At 40.4% G+C, this 23,005-nt stretch overlaps 1 protein-coding gene across 6 annotated transcripts in view; it reads left to right on the forward strand.

Annotated features, from left to right (window-relative positions):
• Nucleotides 1-20,599, forward strand: part of MCM9 (minichromosome maintenance 9 homologous recombination repair factor) — a 111,538-nt gene extending 90,939 nt beyond the window's left edge. For 3 of the 6 annotated variants that reach the window (XM_027057007.2, XM_027057008.2, XM_027057009.2), the window contains 5 exons: nt 10,706-10,908; nt 11,523-11,726; nt 13,363-13,445; nt 13,931-14,076; nt 18,403-20,599. In XM_027057007.2, coding sequence (XP_026912808.2) covers nt 10,706-10,908; nt 11,523-11,726; nt 13,363-13,445; nt 13,931-14,076; nt 18,403-19,867 — 2,101 coding nt within the window. In that variant the 3' untranslated portion in view covers nt 19,868-20,599. Of the gene's footprint in view, nt 1-10,705; nt 10,909-11,522; nt 11,727-13,362; nt 13,446-13,930; nt 14,077-14,977; nt 16,408-17,558; nt 17,711-18,402 lie in introns of those variants that run through there. The other 3 variants (XM_053222326.1, XM_053222327.1, XR_008298372.1) reach the window with 3 other exon arrangements.
• Nucleotides 20,600-23,005: the final 2,406 nt, after the last annotated feature.

Consider the following 23,005-nt stretch of genomic DNA (forward strand, 5'->3'; position numbering starts at 1 on the left):
TGTCACAGTTCATGAGTTCAAGCCCCGTGTCAGGCTCTGTGCTTACAGCTCAGAGCCCGGAGCCTGCTTTGGATTCTGTGTCTCCCTCTCTCTCTGCCCTTCCCTCTGCTTGTGCTCTGTCTCTCTCTCAAAAATAAAATAAACGTTAAAAAAAAATAAGAAACATGTCATTTTGTATACACTGCACAGAGTTAGAGTTCAAAGGCAGGGTATCAGTTGACTCTTAAGTAATAAAGGATACTTTTGCTATTTGCTGAGAAATAGCATTGTAGGAGATAATTTGATGTTGCAATTATATATTTGGTGCTACTAAATTATACTCACAAGTCTAGGTAGGAAGCACAATCTAAATTTCAAAAACAAGCACGATGGGGGCAGCTGGGTGGTTAGTCACTTGAGCGTCCGACTCTTAATTTTGGCTCAAGTCATGATCTTGTGGTTTATAAGTCTGAGCCCCACATTGGGCTCTGCACTGACAGTGTGGAGCCAGCTTGGGATTCTCTCTCTGCCCCTCTCCCACTTATGCTCTCGCTCTCTCAAAATAAATAAAAAATATTTTTAAAAATCTTTAAAGAAATAAAAAATAATTAAAAAATAAAAACAAGCATGATAGCAATTTATCATTTTGCTCAATAAACCTGTCTTGAGCTAAACATCGTCTTGCTGTCTGCTACTCACACGACAAAGATGAAAAGGCAAGGCATTTGTTCTCAAGATGCTCAGAACTTTTTTTTTTATGTTTATTTATTTTTGAGAGACAGAGACAGAGCACAAGCAGGGGGAGGGGCAGAGAGAGAGGGAAACACAGAATCGGAAGCAGGCTCCAGGCTCTGAGCTGTTACCACAGAGCCCGACACTGGGCTCGAACTCACGAACCACGAGATCATGACCTGAGCTGAATGAAGTTGGATGCCTAACCGACTAAGCCACCCAGGCGTCCCAAGATACTCAGACTTTGCAGTGAGACAGACAAGTAGTCATTTATTGTCCATGTGATTCTAACAGCTGTAGAAGAGCCACAGCACCAGTCACTCGACTGATGTTCAGTTTTCTAGCCCACACCAGGCCTACCAGTCAGAATCTCAGAGGTGGGACCTGGGGATCTCTGTTATTACAACCAACCGTGGCCCTCATTAATGAGCCAGACTTAGGAACCACTGCTCCCAGGTAAGATTGTCTGCACACCAGACAACCTGTCTGTCCCTTCCTCCAGATCTTGTGAAGCTGCATCTCTGGTGACATCCTCCTCAGATTAGCCTCAGGTTAAGGCGAGGAGACAGGGAACAAATCCTTCTCCCCAACCCCACTGAGATGGCTCTGACTCCTGGGGGTGCTGAGGAGGCTCTGGAACAGGATGAGACGTATCCCTTACAGCCATCCAAGTATGCCACCAGGGTGTGAAAATGTGAGTTCATGCCATGCACTCTGAGAGTTTCTGTTCTTTCTAGATGTTCTGTATGGGCTGCCCTGGCTTGTGTCTTGTCTCTTGTTACCCTTCATTGAATCAATCTGCAGTAAAAAGTGATTTGTCAACTTTATCAGTCTTATTTTTTAATAGTTTTGTAATACGTATTCATGGATTATGAGAATATCATTAATATATTTTTATTTTGTATAGTTTTGTGAGGCTTTTTACCCCACTTTTTGGGTGCTAAATAGTTGTTGTTTTTTTTAATTGGGGCCCTATTCTGAAAGTGTTAGATAATCTAGAAACAGATATGTGAGTATGACATCACAGGCTATTTTTCAGCCTGATTCTTTGTGTGAGGAAACCACTCAAACATTGGAGTAGTTTTTGCTATAGCCAAAGGATCTAGAGCTCATTAGAGAGATTTGCCGGATATCACTCAGGGGAGGCTAACTGCTATAGCAAACAGTGGCTTAACACAATCTAAGGTTGTGTCTTGCTCATCAATGTGTGGAAGAGGAGTTGTTCTAGCCCATGAAATCATTCAAGGACCCCAGCCCCTTCCATCACGGAGCTCTTTAGCCTTCAGGACTGGTCCTCAAGTGTTCTCACTGGCATAATGTTCCCAAGTTTCATCCACGCTGTGGCATGTACCACCAATAGCTTTCTATTCATGGCCAAATAGAATTCCATTATATGAATATACCACAGTTTGTTTATCCATTTATCAATTGATAGAAATTTGGGCTTTCCACTTTTTGGTTATTATGAACAATGCTACTAAGAAGATTCACATACAAGTTTTTGTGTGGATATATGTTTTCATTGCTCTTGGGTATGTAATAGGAGAGATCACTTGGTCATATGTTAACAGTATTTAACTTTTTAAGGAACCGTCAAACCTTTGCAATGCCACTGTACCATTGTACAGTCCCTCAAGCAGTGTAGGTGGGCTCCAATGTCTCTGTATCCTTGCCAATACTTGTAGTTGTCTGTGATGATAACAGTTCTAGTGTGTCTTTAGTATCTTGCCTGTGGTCTTGATTCGCATTTCCTTAATGACTGATGATACTGAGCATCTTTTCACGTGCTTATTGGTCATCTGTGTATCGTCATTGGAGCAACATCTATTCAAATCCTTTGCCCATTTTTTAACTGGATTTTGTTCCTTTTTATTGTTGAGTTTTAAGAGTTATTTATATTTTTTGGATAAAGTCCTTTCTCAGCTATATGATATGCAAATAATTTCATTCTGTGAGGTTTTTCTTCACTTCTTTGATGGCATTCCTTGAAGCACAAAGTTGTTAATTTTGATGAAGTCCATTTCATCTGTCTTTTTTTGCTTGTGCTTTTGGTGTCATGACCGCCACAGGTTGTTTTACAACTTGAAAGCAATGAAGGCTTTCTTTAGAGCGAGGTTATGTTTCTTTGGCAGCATGGATCTCCTGGAATCATAGGCCTCTCATCCCTTTGCTTCCAGTCAAATGCCTGTGCTGGTATCCAGAGTTCTTTTCTTCATGGATATCTCAAGTCTGGTTTGCTGGGTTTTTGTTTTCTTTCCTTCTTTGCCTTTGTCTTAGTGTGGGCTGCTATAACAAAATACCATTTACTGGTGGCTTACACAGCAGACATTTATTTCTCACAGTTCTGGAAACTGGAAAGTTCAAGATCGAGGTGCTGACAGATTCAGTTCCTAGTGAGGACCCTCTTCTTGGCTTGTAAACAGCTGCCTTCTTGCTGTGTGCTCACAAGGTCTTTCCTTGGTGTGTGTGTGCGTGTTCAGGTATGTGTCTGTGGGAGAGAGAGAGAGAGAGAGCGAGCACGAGAGAGAGCACGAAGAGAGCTCCTCCTCTTCACACGAGGACATTAATTCCCTTATGGGAGCACTACCTTCATGAGCTCATCTTACCTAATTACCTCCTTAAGGCCCCAACTCATAATATTATCACGTTGCTGGTTAGGGCTTCAACATATGGATTTGGGGGAATCGCAAACATTCAGTCCATTGTAGTCTCCTTTTTTTTTTATTGTGGTAAATAAAAATCATAACATAAAACTTACCATCCTAATTATTTCTAAGTGTACAGTTCAGTGATGTTAAGTATATCCATATCACCTTGTTGTACAACTAATCTTCAGAACCCTTTTCATCTTGCAGAACTAGAACTCTGTACCCGTTAAACAACAACTCCCCATTTTCCCTTCTCCCCCATCCCCGGAAAGCACCATTTTACTTTCTGTGGCTATAAGTTTGACTGCTCTAGAAATCCCATATAAGTAGATTCATATCACATTTATCTTTTGTGACTGACCGACTTATTTCACTTAGTATAGTGTCCTCAAGGTTCGTCCCTATTGTAGTAAGTAGCAGATTTCCTTTCTTTTCAAGATTGAATAATATCTCATTGTGCGTGTATATATAGGTATACGTACATCACTTTTGTTTATTTGTGCATCCATGTTCCCTGGGGTTGCTTCCACCTCTGGGCCATTGAGAACAGTATTACTGTGAGCATGAGTGTGGCTTCCATTCCTCTTTTATTCACCCTAATGTTGTCTGCCTTCAGGGCATCTAAACTGAAGGTTTCACCCTTAACCTGGGTCATTTTGTACACCTAGGAAAATTTACTGGGGCTCTGTTGTTCAAAGCCCTTTCTTGCTCTTACTCTCTGAGGTCTAGAAGCAGTTGTGTTTTCCAACCTTTCAAAACTTCACATTTCTGAGCTGTGTATTCTCTTCATTACTCCTTGAAGATTCATCAGTTCTCTCCTGTGCTCATCTCTTGCCTGCAATATTTTGCCAAAGGAAGTTTTTCTTGCTTATGTCATAGTCTCATGTGGGTTGAGGGTGGGGTGCTCTGCTCCACACACTCATCCAGGGCCCAGGCTTCGTCCCTCAGGTGGCTCTCTGACTCTGGGCCTTATCCTGGTCTATGCTGGCAGAGGGAGAGGATGAGGAGGATTGCATAGGGACGTAGGTGCCCGACCTGGAAATGGCATACATTCCTCCACCCCCATTCCATTGACAAAACTTATTTACCACAGTTCTACTCACCCATAAAAGAGAATGGGAAACGTGGTCTGGCTCTGTGCCTGGGGCGAAGGGGAAACAAGGTTTGGTGAGCACATAGCAGCCAGTGCCACAGGTGAGAACTGAATTTATGGATATCAGCACATAGGTGATGATTAAAGCCATGAGTGGAGATGGGGATCACCCCATAAAGGATGTAATGGGACTACTGGGAGAGCATTGCAAAATCAAGAGCACTATCTGGAGGGCCTGTAATAGTACAAATAATTTGTGTAACCTAACTTTAGAATAGAAAAGTTATCACTGTGTTTTTAGGAAAGTGAAAACGTGGATTAAAAATGGAAAAGTAGCTTTTTCAAAAACTGGAATGTTTTCACTCCTTGGGGTTAATGTAGAAAAAAACTCCACGTATTAGCATGATTATTTTATGACTGTTGAAGCCTGTAAGTATAAAATGGCTCTGAATTTTAGAAATACTGAACTAAGTGAAGATTTTTTTTTGCCATGTATTTTGTGAATGTTTATTGAGCATTTAGTATGTGACAGGCATGTGAGCATGGTAACAATAAGTCATAACCCTTCAAGGAGATCAAATCAAGTAGGAAAAAGATAAGGTAAGTCAATGAATGTCTAAACCATTCAGGCAGATTCTTTAAGACCACACAGGATGGGGCACCTGGGTGGCTCAATCCGTTAAGCATCTGACTCTTGGTTTCGGCTCAGGTCATGATCTTGTGGTTCATGAGCTCAAGCGTCACGTTGGGCTCCATGCTGATAGCATGGAGCCTGCTTTGGATTCTCTGTCTCTCTCTCTTCCCTGTGTGCACACGTACTCTCTTTCTCTCTGTCTCTCAAAAAATAAATGAATAAACACACACACACACACACACACACACACACACACACACACACAGAAACATTTAAAGACCACACAGGAACTGTTTAAGATGTCACACTACAGTGGCAGTCTTCAGGTAAAAGAGCACTGGTTTTGGAGCTAAGCAGGTTTGGGTTTGAATGGGAGCTCAGCTCTGCTGCTCTCTGTCACCTTCAACTTCTATTTTCCTTATTTCTAAGTTGGTGATATGTTATCTTACCTGTTAAGTTTTTGTGAATATTAGGGAGAGTGTATATACATAAAACCTAGCACAATGCTTGGTATTACAAATACGGTATTATTGTTATTGAAGAAGGTGGAGGTCATACTAGATTGGAAAAATGATTATTACCCTACACTAATCCATGAGTTCATTCATTCAGTATTTAGTGAGCCATCACTATGCACAAAGTACTTAGGATTAGCCTCTGTGTGTGTGTGTGTGTGTGTGTGTGTGTGTGTGTGTGTGTGTGTTTTACCAAAACCTCATTTGGTTTTTAATGCAGCAATGTTTGTGTCACAGATCTGCAACCACCAGGTGTGTATATAGCCTTCCCCTGTTTCAAATGACCAGAAACGACTCTTCTGTTTCTCATTGCTCACATTTTCACTAACTGTCCATCAGACAGCCTTTTTTCTTCACATGTAAATTGTCCTTAGCCCCCTTCCTTAAACTTATTTGTTCCCCCTCCCCCCCCCCCCCCCCAGTTACCTCAGGAATAATTCACCTCCTTCTTTCTGTCTTTGCTTGTTCATTTCCCTTCTCACATCATGGGTAGTTTTAAGATTATGTACCTTACAGATACGCAGGAGTCTCCACAGAAGTGTCTCCTTGCTGATGCTAATGCTGACAGGGACGCCATCATCCATGATGGCTCATGTATTGTCTGGCAGGCGCTGTGTAGAACCTCCCCCTCCTCCATCAGTTCTGTTGGAAACTATCTGAAGGCAGGGACCACTGTATACCTTCCTGAATTGTCATTATAGTCCTCTGCACACAGGAAATGTATTATAAATATTTGTAGATCAGAGAGAGGACGAACAGTCAGTTTTATCTCATATTGAAAATATTTTTTAAAAAATCACTTCAATGCAATTGTACTTTGTTTCATTGCCAGTATTTCAGTAATATTCCTTTTCTATGATAAATGCAAACAGCCTCACTTCAGTATGGATTAAATGTGCTTTGTGAGATTAGTTAGGAACAATTTACTACCTTTTTTTTTTTTTTTTTTTTTTTTTTTTTTTTTTTTGGCAAACTGGATTCCAAGGCCTACACAACTGCCTTCACAAAGCCATTTTGGCACATAAATTATAAGATGTAGACTATTCAGAATTTTCCCCTTTCAATAATTTTTTTTAAATATTTATTTTGAGAAAGAGCAAGTGAGCAGTGGAGGGGCAGAGAGGGAATCCCAAGCAGGCTGTGCACTGTCAGCACAGAGCCCGACGGAGGGCTTGAACTCACAAACTGCTACCTCATGACCTGAACCAAAATCGAGAATGGGATGCTTAACCAACTGAGCCACCCAAGTGCCCCCCTTTCAGTAAAATTTCAAAAGGGATTTCGTTTTAAAGGGGGATTTAGTGCCTTGTTTGTGTTTCTCCTTAATGAGTGTCTTCTTGTGCCATTTACTACAAATAAAGACTCTTAAACTTTTTCAGTCTCATGAGCTGGCCACTGGAGCCAACTGGAAATAGATTAGAGATTAATAAATGTAGCACATGTTTGCTGATGTCACAGGGCTGTGACTACTCAGAGGCAGATATGCCACTATAACTAAAAATGGTCATTGAATGGAGAGCATACAAATTTACAGAGAAAAAAAGAATCTATATTTGTTATTAATGAATATGCCATGCTATTTTGAGGACTTGCCCATCAATGATAAATTTAACAACAATATCTAAGTTATGTCATATCCACACACCCATGGCGCCACTGCTCTGTTCAGGACTTGTGTGCCTCTTCCTGGACCATGGCTCTGATCTTCTCCATGTGTCCTGTCCATCTAACCTGCCCACTGTGCCCAGACCTCCTCAGTCTTCCCTTTACTGTTGCTCCTCAACATATATTTGCTCCTTTTCATATATTTGTTGGCTATCTATATGTCTTCTTCGGAAAAATAAGTATTCAGATTCTCTGCCCATTTTTAAATTGGATTGTTTGGTATTTTGGGTGTTCATTTGTATAAGTTCTTTATATATTTTGGATATTAACCCCTGATCAGATTTATCATTTATAAATATCTTTTCCCATTCAGTAGATTGTCTTTTTGTTTTGTTGATGATTTCCTTCACTGTGCAAAAGCTTTTTATTTTGATGTAGTCCCAATAGTTTATTTTTGTTTTCATCTCCCTGCTCTTAGGAGACTTATCTAGAAAATTATTGCTATGGCTGATGTCAGAGAAGTTACTGCCTGTGTTCTCTTCTAGGATTCTTGTGATTTCAGGTCTCTTGTTTTACTTTTGTGCATAATACTAGAAAGTAGTCCAGTTTCATTCTTTTACATGTAGCTGTCCACTTTTCCCAGCACCGTTTATTGAAAAACTGTTTTTTTTCCCATTGTATATTCTTGCCTTCTTTGTCATAGATTAATTGACCATATAATCATGGGTTTATTTCTGGAGTCTCTATTCTGTTCCACTGATCTATGTGTCTATTTTTGTGCCGGTACTATGTTGTTTTGATTACTACAGCTTTGTGTAGTATATCTTGAAATCTAGAATTGTGATACCTCCAGCTTGGTCTTCTTCCTCAAGATTGCTTTGACTATTTGGGGACTTCTGTGGTTACATATAAATTTTAGTATTATTCATTCTAGTTCTGTGAAAAATACTGTTGGTATTTTAATAGAGATTGCATTGAATTTGTAGATTGCTTTGGGTAGTATGGACATTTTAACAATATTTGTTCTTCCATTCCATGAGCATGGAATATCTTTTCATTTGTTTGTGTCATCTTCAATTTTTTTTTATAGTTTTCAGAATATAGGTGTTTTACCTCTTTGGTTAAGTTTATTCGCAGGTATTTTATTCTTTTTACTGCAACTGTAAATACTGTTGTTTTTAAAATTTCTCTTTGCAACTTCATTGCTAGTGTATGGAAAAGCCACAAGTTTCTTGGTACTAATTTTGTAGACTGCCACCTTACTGAATTTGTTTATTACTTCTAGTAGTTTTTTGGTGAACTATTTAGGATTTTCTGGACCTGAATAGACTTTTTTTAATATGAAATTTATTGTCAAATTAGTTTTCATACAACACCCAGTGCTCATCCCAACAGGTGCCCTCCTCAATGCCCATCACCCACCCTCCCCTCCCTCCCACCCCCCATCAACCCTCAGTTTACTGAATAGACATTTTTCCAAAGAAGATACACGGATGGCCAACAGACACATAAAAAGATGATCAGCATCGCTAATCATCAGGGAAATGCAAATCAAAACCACAATGAGATAGTACCTGTTAGAATAGCTAAAATCAAAAAGACAAAAAACAACAACTGTTGGTGAGGATATGGAGAAAAAGGAACAGCTGTGCACTGTTGGTGGGAATGTAAATTGGTACAGCCACTATGGAAAACAGTATGGAGGTTCCTCAAAAAATTAACAATAGAAATACCATAAGGTCTAGTAATTCCACTGTTAGAAAACAAAAACACTAATTCAAAAAAATATATGTACCCCCGTGTTCATTGCAGCATTATTTACAATAGCCAAGACATGGAAGCAACCTAAGTGTCCACCAGTAGACATATGGATAAGAAAAATGTGTGTGTGTGTGCACATGTGCACGTGCGTGCGCACGCACACAGATACACACGCGCACACACACACACTGGAATATTACACAGTCATAAAGAAAGGATGAGATGATGCCATTTGAGACAACATGGATGGACCTCGAGGGTATTATGCTGAGTAAAATAAGTCAGACTGAGAAAGACAAACACCGTATGATTCTACTCATAAATTAAATCTAAAAAAATAAATTAAAAAAAAGCAGAATCAGAACTATAAATATAGAGAACAAACTGATGGTTGCCAGAGGGGAGGGGAATGGGAGTTTGGGGAAAATACGTGAAAGGGAGAGGGAATAAGTTCAGTTTGGAATGAGTAAATCACAGTTCAGTTATGGAATGAGTAAGCTATGCAAATAAAAAGCAGAGCATAAGGAATACAGTCATTGATATTGTAGTAGTGATGTAATGGAACAGATGGTAGCTACACTTGTGATGAACATAGCATAATGTGTAAACTCGTCAAATCACTAAGTTACGCACCTGAAATTAATGTAACATTGTGTGTCACCTAAGCTCAGAACAAAGAGTAATGCTGATCAATCCTTATTTTTCCTAATTTCCTTTCCCTCCCTCTCTTCCCCTTCCTCCTTTCTCCTCTTTCCCTCCATCCCTCTCTCTGTGTCTCTGACCCTTGTTTCTTTCACTTTTAGAAAAATCAAAAGAAGTGAGCACACAAGAAGTTTTTGCTTTAACCACTCAGCATTCTCCAAAGTCACCCTTACCCCTTACTTTCACTCCCTCACAAATATATATATATACATATATATATATATATACACGTATATGTGTATATATATATATATATGTATATATAATCTCCACTTTAAAAGTCCAGATGTTGGGGCACCTGGGTGGCTCAGTCGGTTGAGCGGCCGACTTCGGCTCAGGTCATGATCTCGCGTTCCGTGAGTTCAAGCCCCGCGTCGGGCTCTGTGCTGACAGCTCAGAGCCCGGTCTGTGCTGACAGCTCAGAGCCCGGAGCCCGTTTCAGATTCTGTGTCTCCCTCTCTCTCTGCCCCTCCCCCATTCATGCTCTGTCTCTCTCTGTCTCAAAAATAAATAAACATTAAAAAAAATTTAAAAATAAATAAATAAATAAATAAATAAAAGTCCAGATGTTGTGAAGGGCCCAGTTCAAAAGCTACTTTGCATTGTTTCTCTAATCATCTCTTCCAACCATAGAAATGAATACACATCATCTTTACTTCCCCTGGGAACTTTATCCTTCCAGAATGTATCATAGTCTGCCCTGTCTTACCATTATAGCTGGTAGATTACAAGCTCCTTAAGAATAGTATCTGTGTTTAATTTAATTTTGTACACCTCTTAGCACCCAGCAGAGGGATCTGCTCATAGTAGGGGCATAAGAAATATTTATTTAACAATAACTTCTTTCAGCATACGCTGCTTTAATATACTTCCTTTGAAATTGGCATTTGTGATACCTCCTTGTATCATTCCATATTCTCTTCCACACAGTTTCTCTAGATTTTCAAGGAACAAGATTTTCTTTTTATTAACAAGTTTAATTTTGCTATTTATTTGAATCTCAGCAGTCAGTGAATTGTACCCTCTCTTTTAATAGCCTCGTGTGCAAGCTGAACACAAGGACCACCATTCTGGCAGCAACTAACCCCAAAGGCCAGTATGACCCCCAAGAGTCCGTGTCCGTGAACATTGCCCTTGGCAGCCCACTCTTAAGTCGATTTGACCTGATCCTGGTTTTGCTTGATACCAAGAATGAAGACTGGGATCGTATAATTTCCTCCTTTATCTTAGAAAACAAAGGTATGTGGAGATAAATCATTCACATTGGTGGAGAAAAAGTAGACATAACCAGATGAAATTCTCTTTGAAGAAAATTAAGTAAATACTCAAGGTACCTACCTAACCGGCAATAGAGAGATGCTTAGACTGAAGGCAGCAAGAGGAGCCATTTAGTGTGCCCAGAATAATGAGCAGAAAGAAGGAGGCCTGCTGATGATCTTATAGTTGGTAAATATGTTCTTTGTGATTAAAAGAGGGCAACCTTATGGTAAGTAGTTACCACTCACCTCTTGCACGCAAAGAAAACTGGACTGAATTATGAAACAGAAATCTCTAAATGTGTGTTTCTCTTTAAGTTAAATTAGATTTATTCAAATACTGTGTATTACTATAGGACAGACCAGAATTATTCTGGATAATTTTAGCGCCTGTAGGAAGTTTACCTTCATTAAGCTTAGATCCTAAGGCTGCTTGTTCTTGAACTATATGCCATGCAGAATCAGGTCTAGGTTTCAGTGGCCACAAACCTGAAGGTTATCTTTTTTAAAGATGAACACAAGAATGTTATCAAAACCCTTTAAGTGAGATGTTTGCCTGTTCTTAGAAATTGCTGACCTAGCACCTGATATTTACAGGTTACCCAAGCAAATCAGAAAAGCTCTGGAGCATGGAAAAGATGAAAACCTATTTCTGCCTGATTCGAAATCTACAGCCCACACTGTCTGACGTGGGTAATCAGGTTCTTCTCCGGTACTACCAGATGCAGAGGCAGAGTGATTCCCGGAACGCTGCCCGGACCACCATCCGCCTGCTGGAAAGCTTGATCCGATTGGCAGAAGGTTTATTTCTTTCAACAAATAATACTTCTATTGGGTGCCCAATGCGTGCAAGGCATGGAGCTTGGCACCATGATTCAAAGATGAATAAGAAGATTTTCTAAGGTGTTCATAGTTGCTTGAAAAGCAAAGGCTCTGACCTATGAAACCTGCATTCTTCTGAGGACAGATTATGAGTATTGAGTAGAGTGTAGCATCATTAAGAGGACTCTTGGTGACATGATTCATTTAGAAAGTCTTATTTACTAATGTTTGTTTCTCAGTGGTGGTCTGTTAGCATTTTCGGTGGAATACTTGCTTGTTTAGAGTTGTTTCCAGTGAAGCATATCTGTTTTTTTCTCATTCGTTGCCATTCACAGGCCACCACTAACATAACAGATGACCCCAACCCTAAGGCATGAGACTTACATGCATACATACAACTAACATGTATCTCAAGACTTTTTTTCTAGGGGCACCTGGGTGGCTCAGTCGGTTAAACATCCAACCTCAGCTCAGGTCATGATCTCACGGTTCATGAGTTCGAGCCAGTGTTGGGCTCTGTGCTGACAGCTCAGAGCCTGGAGCCTGCTTCAGATTCTGTGTCTCCCTCTCCCTCTGCCTCTCCTTCATTCGTACTCTGTCTCTCTCAAAATAAATAAACAAACAAACAAACATCAAGACTTTTTTTCTAATACTAGCTTTTATATTTAGCCCTTGTTAAAATAATTCTAAAAAAATTTCTGTGTGAACTGGCTGTATCATATGATGACAGAATATATACTTAATAAAAAGTTTTATAAAACAAATACACTTCACTGTGTCAAGGATTTATAGCTCATATTCAGACAAGTATCCCAGACGCAGGCTTGTGAGTTTGGTAGTTTTGAAAAGCTCACAGATAAAGAGAAGTGCCAGAGATGAGAAATGACTTTAATATTGTGTATTTCTATAATAGACTAGAAAATGAGGATTAATGGGGCACCTGGGTGGCTCAGTCAGTTAAGTGTCTGAGTCTTGGTTTCAGCTCAGGTCATGACCTCACGGTTTGTGGGATCGAGCCCCGCGTTGGGCTCTATGCTGACAACACCTGGGATTCTCTCTCTCCCTGTCTCTCAGTCCCTCCCCCACTCACACAAATGCACCTTCTCTCTCTCTCCCTCTCTGTCTGCAAAATAAGTAAATAAACATTTTTTTAAATGGAGATTAAAAGTTGTTGAATATTAGCTATATGCTTATATAACCCCTTTCTTTGTTGGAGCCCAGAGTACGTTCATGTAAATACCCAGAATTGACATGGGCTGTGAAAGATTAGGCCCATCATTAGAGAAACAACTTTAAAACTAATTGAAATTAGACTTCTGTGGGGTGCCTGGGTGGCTCATTTGGATAAGAGTCTGACTCTTGATTTTGGCTTAGGTCTTGATCTCAGGGTTGTGATTAAAGCCCCGCATAGGGCTCCAGGCTGGGTGTGGAGCCTACTGAAGGAAGGGAGGAAGGGAGGAAGGAAATAAATTAGACTTTTGTGCTTGTTTTAGTAAAATGAATTTGGTACTAGTAGCTCATTCATAAAATGTAATTTTTCAGGGGGTCAGGTAAAGTATTACATTTATCCCCTCAGATGTGCATCAAAAAATTTCTGTCTTCATAATTTTCTTAGCTCATGCTCGCCTGATGTTTCGTGACACTGTGACTCTGGAAGATGCTATTACAGCAGTGTCAGTAATGGAATCCTCGATGCAGGTAAGGGTATTTTGCACCTAATATTTGAACTCTAACTATAAGCATGTAAAAAAAAAAAAAAGACAATTTATAGCATATCAGGAGTTGTAAAAGTGATCATAATCTAGATCTAATAATTTCAGGAAATATATCCAAAGGAAACCATTTAAAAGAAGGGGAAAACATCGTCGTGGAAGCATTCTTTGCGTCAGTAGCATTGCTTTTGCCAACTAGTGTGCAGCAGTGGGTGTCACTCTTTTTTCCTCAACACGTCTGAGGGGCGCTCATGGTCCCACTAGTGACAGTGTGCTTCCTGGAGCAGTTCTTGCCACCAGGAACTGGAGGGAGAGAACTGTTGAAATTTGCAAAAGGCCCAGTTGACTGACAGCCAAGATGGGAGTAGAGAGGGCCGATCTGGGATCAGTGGCCTCCAGCATATGCTTCCTCTATGCAGGCTGACTGGTTGACTCTCTCTGGTATTTTCCATTTTCTCGATACCCCTTCAGGGAGGTGCACTGCTAGGAGGTGTGAATGCACTTCACACTTCCTTTCCTGAAAACCCTCTGCAGCAGTACCAGAGGCAGTGTGAACTCATTCTGGAAAAGCTGGAGCTGCACAACCTCTTGAGTGAAGAGTTAAGAAGACTTGAAAGGTGAGAAGAGAAATCCAAGAAAAGGCTTATAATGGAAAATCCTTGTTTGACACTTCGTGAAATGAAGGAAGTGGAAATTAAGTGGAAAATCTGTCTGTACTATCTGTAGGGGATTGTTTCAGTTGTCTGTTGCTGTATAATCAACTACCCCAAAGCTTGGTGGCTTAAAGAAACAAAAACAAAACCACCACTACCACCATTTTATTGCTCACTTTTCTGAGAGTCGTAAATTCGTTTATCTCCACTCCACACGGTGTCGGCTGGGATCACTCATATACTTGAATTTAGCTGGGAGCTCAGGTGGAACTGGAACATCCAGAATGGTTTCCCTCACATGTGTTGTGCCTTGGTGGAGGTGGCTTAAATGGCCAGGGGCTCTCTTTACCACAGGGGAGTCGGAATTCTGACATGGTAGCTTAATGCTCCAACAGAGCAAAAATGGAAGCCAGCAGGCCTCTTATGAGCTGGGCCAGAACTGATACAGCATCATTTCTGCCACATTTTATAGGTCAGAGCAAGACACAGGGTCAGCCCCCATGCAAGGTAGGGGAAAATAGACACCACCTCTTGATGGGAGGAGTGACATAGACATACAGGAATGGGAGAATTGATGGCTGCCATCTTTGGAGACCACCTTCCGTAGCTACATTTCCTTGGCTTGCTGGTTCGGTGAGCCTCATGGAGAACACTGGCAGGTTCTTTACTATATATGGTAAACTGTGTATTAATTTACTGAATTTATACCACCGGTTCCCAATTACATGAGAAGCACCAAGGTTGGCTACTCACAGTTCACAACCAAGACATGCAGTTTCCATGGAATCAAGAAGCCTTGGTAAATGGGATTTATTCTGTTCACTACCACTACTTCATCCTCTTCTCTTTCTTTGGGTCAATATAGGTAGAGTGGTGCCATTTAGAAAGGTGGCTGGGAGTGCTGTTAAGAAAGAGGAAGTTGAACTCCAGGAGGTCAGTCTACCCCAGGCTAGACCCAGCCACAAAATATTATCATAATTTGGCTTTATCATTTTTCCTTGCCAGGAAAGGACCATGTGCAAGGGAGTTTACATGAAGAATCATAGTGTTTATTAATATTTTAATTTTATTCTTAATGGTTTTAAAGCTCTCTTCCAAGCATAATAAATGTTTGATCTTTATGTAACCTTGGTGAAAGAAAATCAGGTAGAAGACTGAGGCCCAGATTGCTTTCGAGCCTTTCCAGCCGAATAGGATGTTTTGAAAGTTTGAGAAGTGGAGATAACTAGTAGTGACCTTTACCTGTGAAAGGCCCTCCTGGTCCATTAGCAACAGCTCTGACCCTCCCTTCAGCATCATCATTTTCCTTCCCTACATGCACAGATTCATCACCTTTAAAATTTCACATATTTAACAGACAAAAAGTCTCCAGTGAGAATGATGTATTTTGTTAAAGAGGGAAACCTGTTTCTCCTCCAACAGGGTAACAACTCAAGAATGACAAAAGCAATGTTTCAAAACTCAGCTTTGTAATGATTTGTTAAAATGTGGGAAGGAACATGTCATGTGCATTACCTAGAGAATTTTTGCCCAGACTTCAATGTTTGCATGCTCCCTGAATACATGAGCTTCTAAAAAGCTAGACTTTGAGGGTGTACCTGTGACACATGAGTGAGCGATGGCAGAGGTATCCATTTGGGTATCTTCATGATCAGCGTGAGTGGCTCAATAATTGCCCTGAGTCTAGCAGCTGGCATTGACCTCAAAGCTGGGAGCTGGTGAAAGGAGTTCCCGTGGAAGCAGAGCGGCTGCTGAAGGAGAATTTAGAGACTGAGATGGATTGTTGACCGAACAAGTATAACCTTGAGAATTATTTCCCTGGCTTTTCTCCTTTCACTCACTGCCTTCATGGAGTAGCATTCTCTCTCAAATTCATAAAACCCCAGCACAGCCTTCCTGGGGGAAGTTTGGGGACTGGCTTTGTGTTGCTAATACCTAGTGCCCCTTGTATAAAATCAACCCCCTTTTCTCTTGGTCTGGTTTTTTAATGATCCAGAGCCTAGTGTTAAGATGAAAGATACTCCTTTGGTTCTTTTATGGTTTGATGTAGCTGATCCTTTTTAGACCTGCCCTGGGCCCGGCTTGGCTTTTGGAAAGGCTGCTCGTTTTGACTGAGCAGAAACTGGACATTTGGACTACCAAAAGCTGTCATGCTGGATTCAGGAAGGAAAGAAACGTGAAGCTCAGAATCAGTGTTATGTGATAGAAAAACAGTGGTTGAACTTACCAAATTCAAAATGACCCTCCTGGAGGGAAAGAAGAAGACGGGTAGGTAATGATCTAAAAAAATAGGATTCTGCCTTGGGGCGCCTGGGTGGCTTGGTCGGTTAAGCGTCCGACTTCGGCTCAGGTCAGGATCTCGCGGTCCGTGAGTTCGAGCCCCGCGTCGGGCTCTGTGCTTACTGCTCAGAGCCTGGAGCCTGTTTCAGATTCTGTGTCTCCCTCTCTCTCTGACCCTCCCCTGTTCATGCTCTATCTCTATCTGTCTCAAAAATAAATAAATGTTAAAAAAAAAATTAAAAAAAAATAGGATTCTGCCTTAAAATATCCTTTTCTTCTGATACATCTTTGTAATGCAGGGGCATGTCCCAGTGTTGATCCTCAAAGTAACAAAACCAGGTTGCCCTGCAAATGACAATGCATGACCTCCAAGGCACGTCTAAGGCTAATTTTGTTAAGCGAGAAAAGCCCACGTAGCATATAGTTTTATCCCCTCAGGAAAGACTTGTCTATTCCTTAAAGTGGTCATATATGACTCATCAAACTATTGTACCTTTATCACACTTTTCTTCTGGAAAATGCTTACCAATGACAGCCGGCCTCAAATGGTGGTCATTCTATTCATATGAAAACAGAATGCAAAGAGATTGTCTTTTAGGAAGGTATAGTAAAACTGGAAACATTTTATGTAGGGGAGAATTTAATTCCCAAAGTCAGAATAAGACTAAAATGGTAGGGCTAAATTATTCTATGCCTTAAATTCACTGTCTTTTAGAACATTTTTTATGGAGCTTTAACAATTATGAATATCTCTGACCCCAATTTGATGTATATTTGATAGAAGTAATTTTGCAAGCTATTTTGGGTTTTTTTTTGTTTGGCTGTGACTGTGGTGAATATGGATTTTGCTGTATTGATGTGTCCAAATCTATAGTGAGTGAATATAACCCAGTATTTTTATCATAATTTTTTGTGGTTTTTTTTTCCTGACCATAAGAGGTAATACATGTTCTTAATAGAGTATTTTGAAAAGTAACAGTAATAAATTAAAAAGATAAAAATCACATATAATCTTATTTCCCAAAGAGGCCTACCATTAACATTTTAATGTATTTAAATATATTTAAATCTAAAATTCATTTAAATGTAATGTATTTTCTTCTATACCTTTTTCTGTGATTACACATGATTTTTAGAATAACTTACTCGTCTGCTCTTTGGCTTAGTTCTTTTCATATTTAACACATGGAAGTGGGATCATGTTGCCCCTTATACTGCGAAGCTGTTCCTTTTGAGAAACTGTCATCTCTGTTGGAAGTTGATCCTCTGGCATTATTTCCATTTCTGGCATGCCCAAGATTGAAAATGACTATCACTGATCAGATCCTTCATTCTGGAAGGTCAGTAGGTTTCACCTCTGTGTCAGCTGGATAGAGAGTAGCTGCCCAGAACATGTGTTGAAATGGCTACACTTTGCAGGAAAGATGTCACACTTGCTTGGGGGAGGTGTGCCATGAACGTGATGCCACAGGGCCAGCGGGATCACAGTCTCTACTCCCAAGGAAGGTGACTTTTAGGTGCGCTAAAATTCAGTACTCAGGTGAAGAGACGTGAGGAGATCATAATCTCTGGGCTTCCACTCTGTTTCTGACCTGCAGACTGCCTACGAAAGAACCACCCGATCAGCAGCTGTCCACTGTGCAGATAGTTAGAAGCCTGTGTTGTAGTGGAACATGTAACAGGAGAGATAAGAATAAGCATTTTACACTGACCTTCAAACAATCTTAAATGAATTAAATGGACTTTCAGAGAGATCTAAAGATGTAGACAAACCTGTTACTTCATTTCCTTTATTTCATTTCAGTTTTAAAATGATGATCAAAGCACTTAAATTCTATACTGCTGAGAAAGGATAATTTCCTCCTGCTGCTCTAAGAGACTGTATTTGGTATTAACTTGGAATTACGTTGGACTGAAGCCTTTAGATGGCATCTCAGAGACTAAAGAAATGGAAAGGTTAAAAATTCTCTTCTCTTCAATACATGTTTTCCTTATTTATCTCTGCCACAGGTTACAGAATCAGAGTGCGTACCAATCCCAGCCCGAGGCAGTGGAGGCAGAGACTAACCCAGGATCCTTGAAAAATGATCCAGGAGAAGAATGCAAGTCCAGAATCTGGTCAGCACGGCAGGAAGTGAACTGTAGTACGCTGACGTCCTCTGCTGGAGGCAGTCCTGAGGGAAGCCCACTTCCCAGTCCCCTCTCCCCCCTGGGGCCTAATACATCAACAAATAGAAAACATTTACCTGAGCACAAATACAGCAAAGATGAGAGTTTGGACTGGTTTGACTGCATAGCAGCTCATCAGATTGAGCCCCAAAACACTGTTCCTGTGTCTCCCAAAACAACTGGGGGGAAAATGGCTTTGAAAATCTTCCGGAACAAATCTCAGGGTAAGGAAAGGAATGAGCCAGGCCAAAGGAGCAAATTGGAAACTGGACAGCTTCTAGCACCAGGAGAGGCAGAAGCTCCATCAAGGCCAGATAATGTGGAAGGTAAAGAGGCAAAAAAGGCAGCAATGGTTTCTGAAATGGCAGTGCCTGCCGGTGAGCCAGACTCGGTACTGATGCATCACGTCTCCAGGAAACTGCACACGCTGCACAAGGCGAGGGCCCAGGAGCTGTACAGGAATCCCTCTAGGGCGCCTTCACGGCCCACAGGCTCTCCTCATCCTCGCTCTGGTCCTGTACACAGCCCACAGGGAGCGTGGGAAACTCCCAAAAGAACGAGACAGAAATCCCTTGCTCAGAGGGAAGAGCCTGAACTTGAATATGCCGGGAGTCCAGGTCCCCCGTTGGCCAAACTAGCAAAATTTACTTTCAAACCAAAGTCAAAACTGATCCATTCCCCTGAAGACCACAGTCATGTGTCTCTAGGCACAACTGAAGTAGCCGTCCCAGGTCCTGAAACTCCCCACGTTGCAAGCAGGGACTCAACCTCGCCTGTGAAGGGTCCCCAGAAGTTGGTCTCTCCCTCAGGAAGCAGGAACTCAAACCAGCCACAGAGTGAGGCAAAGCAGGTGTCCCGGAAGCCACCGGAGGAAGACAGGTCAAGAGAGGAGAGCAAACATGTCCCTGAAAGGAGAACCATCCAGCCTGAAGTAGAGCTTGGGAACAAGACTGAGCATTCTCATCTTACTTGTCAAAGAGACAGAAAGGAAGAGGTCTCAAGCAGTAACAAAAGCAGCAAGGTTCACTCCTGCACATTAGCCAAATTGGCAAACTTCTCCTTTACTTGCCCCTCTGAATCCAAACCGGAATCCCTTCCTCCTGAAAGTGTGAACCAGGGAGAGAGAGGCCCAAGCCCTCCTCCCGGGACTGCAGCTCCAGTGCCTGGCAAGAAGAGGAGAACTTTCCAGCTAGAGGGGTCCACTGAGAGATTGGCTCTTTCCAAAAAATCTCTCTTTACTTTATCAGAACTAGATGACGAAGCATTGGATTTTGATTGGGATGAAGAAATGAGAAAAAAACCATAATCATGAAAAGCTTTCAGGTCAAATTTCAGCCTCCCCAGCTCAACACAGCACCTTTGGGATATTGACGTGGTGTTTATATGTGAACAAAAACTCTTGGCCATAATGAGTTCCATTTAGAATACCAGCACCCCCGACAGGCTTTATAATTTCAGCTTTACCTTCATGACTTGAAAAGTCATATAATCAGTGTCTGGCAGAGTCGGGCAGTGTCATACCAGCACTTGAATTAATTGAAATTGTGCTTAATTTTGCAAATGTAATACTTGTATTCCCAAAGATGTTTCTGTTTGTTTTGGGTTGGTTTTTTGTTGGTTTTGTTCTGTTGTTTTTGTTTTGTTTTGTTTTGTTTTGTTTTAATGGGGGTTGGGTCTTCGGGAGATCATTTCTTTCATTTACTTAGGAACAAATGCCAGGAAGGTAGCCCTCATAAAGTTAACAGGTTAGGTGAAGAATATTCTTTTTTTTTTCCTTCACCCAAGATGTGCTGAGTGTGATGAATATTGTAATTTTCCAAAATGATGTGATTTTTCTAATATTTTTGTGTTTATTCTCATGTGTCAAATTAGATGTGCTAATGCTTTTCCTTCTTGAGGAGGCATCTTTACAGTTCCATGGTATTCTTAAAGATCTGGCAACTGGTCAAAAGCAGCTTTCTGAAGTATTGACCTTTTGAGTTTTCCCTGTTGTCTTGAGCTAACATTTTGTGCTTCAGATTCTTTGTATCATTGGCTGGGGTGGGATGGGGGGGTGGGGGGGGTGGGGGGGTGGGGAGGGGTGAGGGAGGGGGGGAGGCGGGGGGGTGGCTACCTTCAACACAACTTAAATCCTGTGGTTAGGAGAGCGTGTAGTAATCTCAATCATGTATCGTGGCATCTACCCAAGTGGTTAATATGGAAATATGATTCCTACTAAGTTATGATTCATTTGTCTTTAAAACCTAGCAAATGATGGCTGTGTTTGGTAGGAATAGACATCTCAAACTTTGTCTTTCTTAAGTCGTTTTAAAATCACTTTTTCCTTTGGATTCTAGCAGGAGCTGTTAGGATTTCTTAATTACAGGCTTTCTCTTCTGAATTATGAATTTTTAAAATAATAATTAATAGAGGCTTCCATTGTCTGAGGGGCTTTTAGATGTGAAGAGTACCCAAAACTACCTGTACTTTGTTTAATGATTGTTTCATTAAGTTCATACCAAAATATTAAGGAACCTCAAATTTTCTTGAGCATTTAAACATTAATTCCAAAATTGACTAATTACGTTTTCTGAAAAATGTTAAACTGTGAGTACAAATTGATGAGTCTTTTGAAATAACACCTTAAACAGCTGGCGAGGATTGTAAAATGTACTATTGCACATTCACCTCAACTTATTCTGAAACATTAAGACTATAGGTAATTTCTTCTTCCTTCTGTACTTACTTAATAACTTCCCAGTGTAGTATGATTCTTAATGTGATCTGTCCCTAATGTCTCAGTATTAGTACTTTCCTGAGTTTCAATAGTCTGACTAGAAATGAGGGAAAGAGAGAGGATCCGGGTTATTGACAGGTTGAATCTTGTTCTAGACACAGTCTAGTCTGATTGTGTAGACTGGGACAATTGAAACTGAGTCACCATGCCAAGCTGTTGTTTTTGGTTTGGTTTTTGTTTTTGTGGTAAACTTTTAAGTCCTCCTCTTATAAATGTCTTTGAAACTTGGTATCTCTTGCAGTAACGATGTATTAAATAAAGCTTTGCATGGCTGGCAGTATGTAACCTGTTGGCTTTGTCACTAGGGTATTTTGATATGTTCTGTTTTCATTATTTAAAATGGCTGTGTTCCTTATTGGGAATCTTGATTCTAGAGCTTGCACTTCTTGGTAATGAGGGATTTATGTACTTAACTTATCTCTTCGGGACATTGAATAATTCATGTTTTAAAATACGGTGTTAAATTGTCTCTCTTCCTTAATTATTGTATATGACCACCTGTGCCACCTGCTACCTGGTTATTCTTTGTACCCACCATGCATCCTATTATTTATGCTAATAAATCCACCCTATTTTTTATTTTAGCACCTTCTTCTGTCAGGATCATTTGGCTAAATTACAGGTTCCATGTATTTCTTTGGTGCTTACCCAGTTAGAAATAACTTTGTAAATATTGTAAATAGACAAACTTATTAGAAGGAATAAAATATGTTCAATATGAACATTCCCCTACTTACTAAAAAATTAAACTTGTATCACAGCCTGCTTTCGGGTTACGACTACCTTGCTGTGCTTGTGTTTGATGGTCAAAATCTGACAACTTGGTCAATAGGAAGTCCCATTATGTTGATGCCGATGTCCTTTTAGGACTCTGACATTTCTAAAAGTATCCATAGTATCTGAAAATAACAGCACGTTCCAGACACACTTTGATTTTTTTCCTGCCTCTAGTCTTAGAATCAGCTACCCCCTAAGGCAGTCTATTCCCTTTATAGGCTGATGGTATTACAAGCCAAACTCATGGTCTTAAGGGTATGCAGGGTCAAAGTACTACCACTGCTGTTTGCTCCCTGTAGTAGTTTAGAGCTGAAAATGTCTAATGTCGTGAGGTCACATTCTATCCTGCTGTGTCCTGTTTTTCTTACGCTATGTGATTTCACAAGACTTTCTCTTATATGGTATTTAGCGTGTACCAAAGAAGCACATGGGCATCTTGGGGGAGTATGTACAGTCTCAAAAATCATATTTCTGGTCAATAAGGGAAAGTATAAAAATAACCCTTAATTCTGCATCAACATGTCAGAATACTTTTATTTCAGGCCAGTGAACTCCTTTAAAACATTTTAGTAATGTAGAATTACACCTAATTTGCGAGACCAAACCAGAATTTTAACTCTCTTATAATTATGTAAAAGAGAGGAGTTTTCTGAACCTGTAAAAGATAATGTCTTCAGTGTATATGTGGGAGTCTAAAATTTCTAGTAGGGATTTTATTATAATTTTTAGTGTTTCTCAGAAATGCAGACAGAATAAGCTTATTATTCTGATATCTTTAACTGTTCGGCTTAAACTTTAAACTTTTTCAGAAGCTATACCAAAACTTTAATAATAGAGATCTCCTCTTGGTTGACAAATTTGAATTCCCACAAACACTGTACCTGATTCCTA

The sequence above is a fragment of the Acinonyx jubatus genome, chromosome B2, assembly GCF_027475565.1.
Source record: "Acinonyx jubatus isolate Ajub_Pintada_27869175 chromosome B2, VMU_Ajub_asm_v1.0, whole genome shotgun sequence".
In the NCBI taxonomy this organism is placed as follows: Eukaryota; Metazoa; Chordata; class Mammalia; order Carnivora; family Felidae; genus Acinonyx; species Acinonyx jubatus.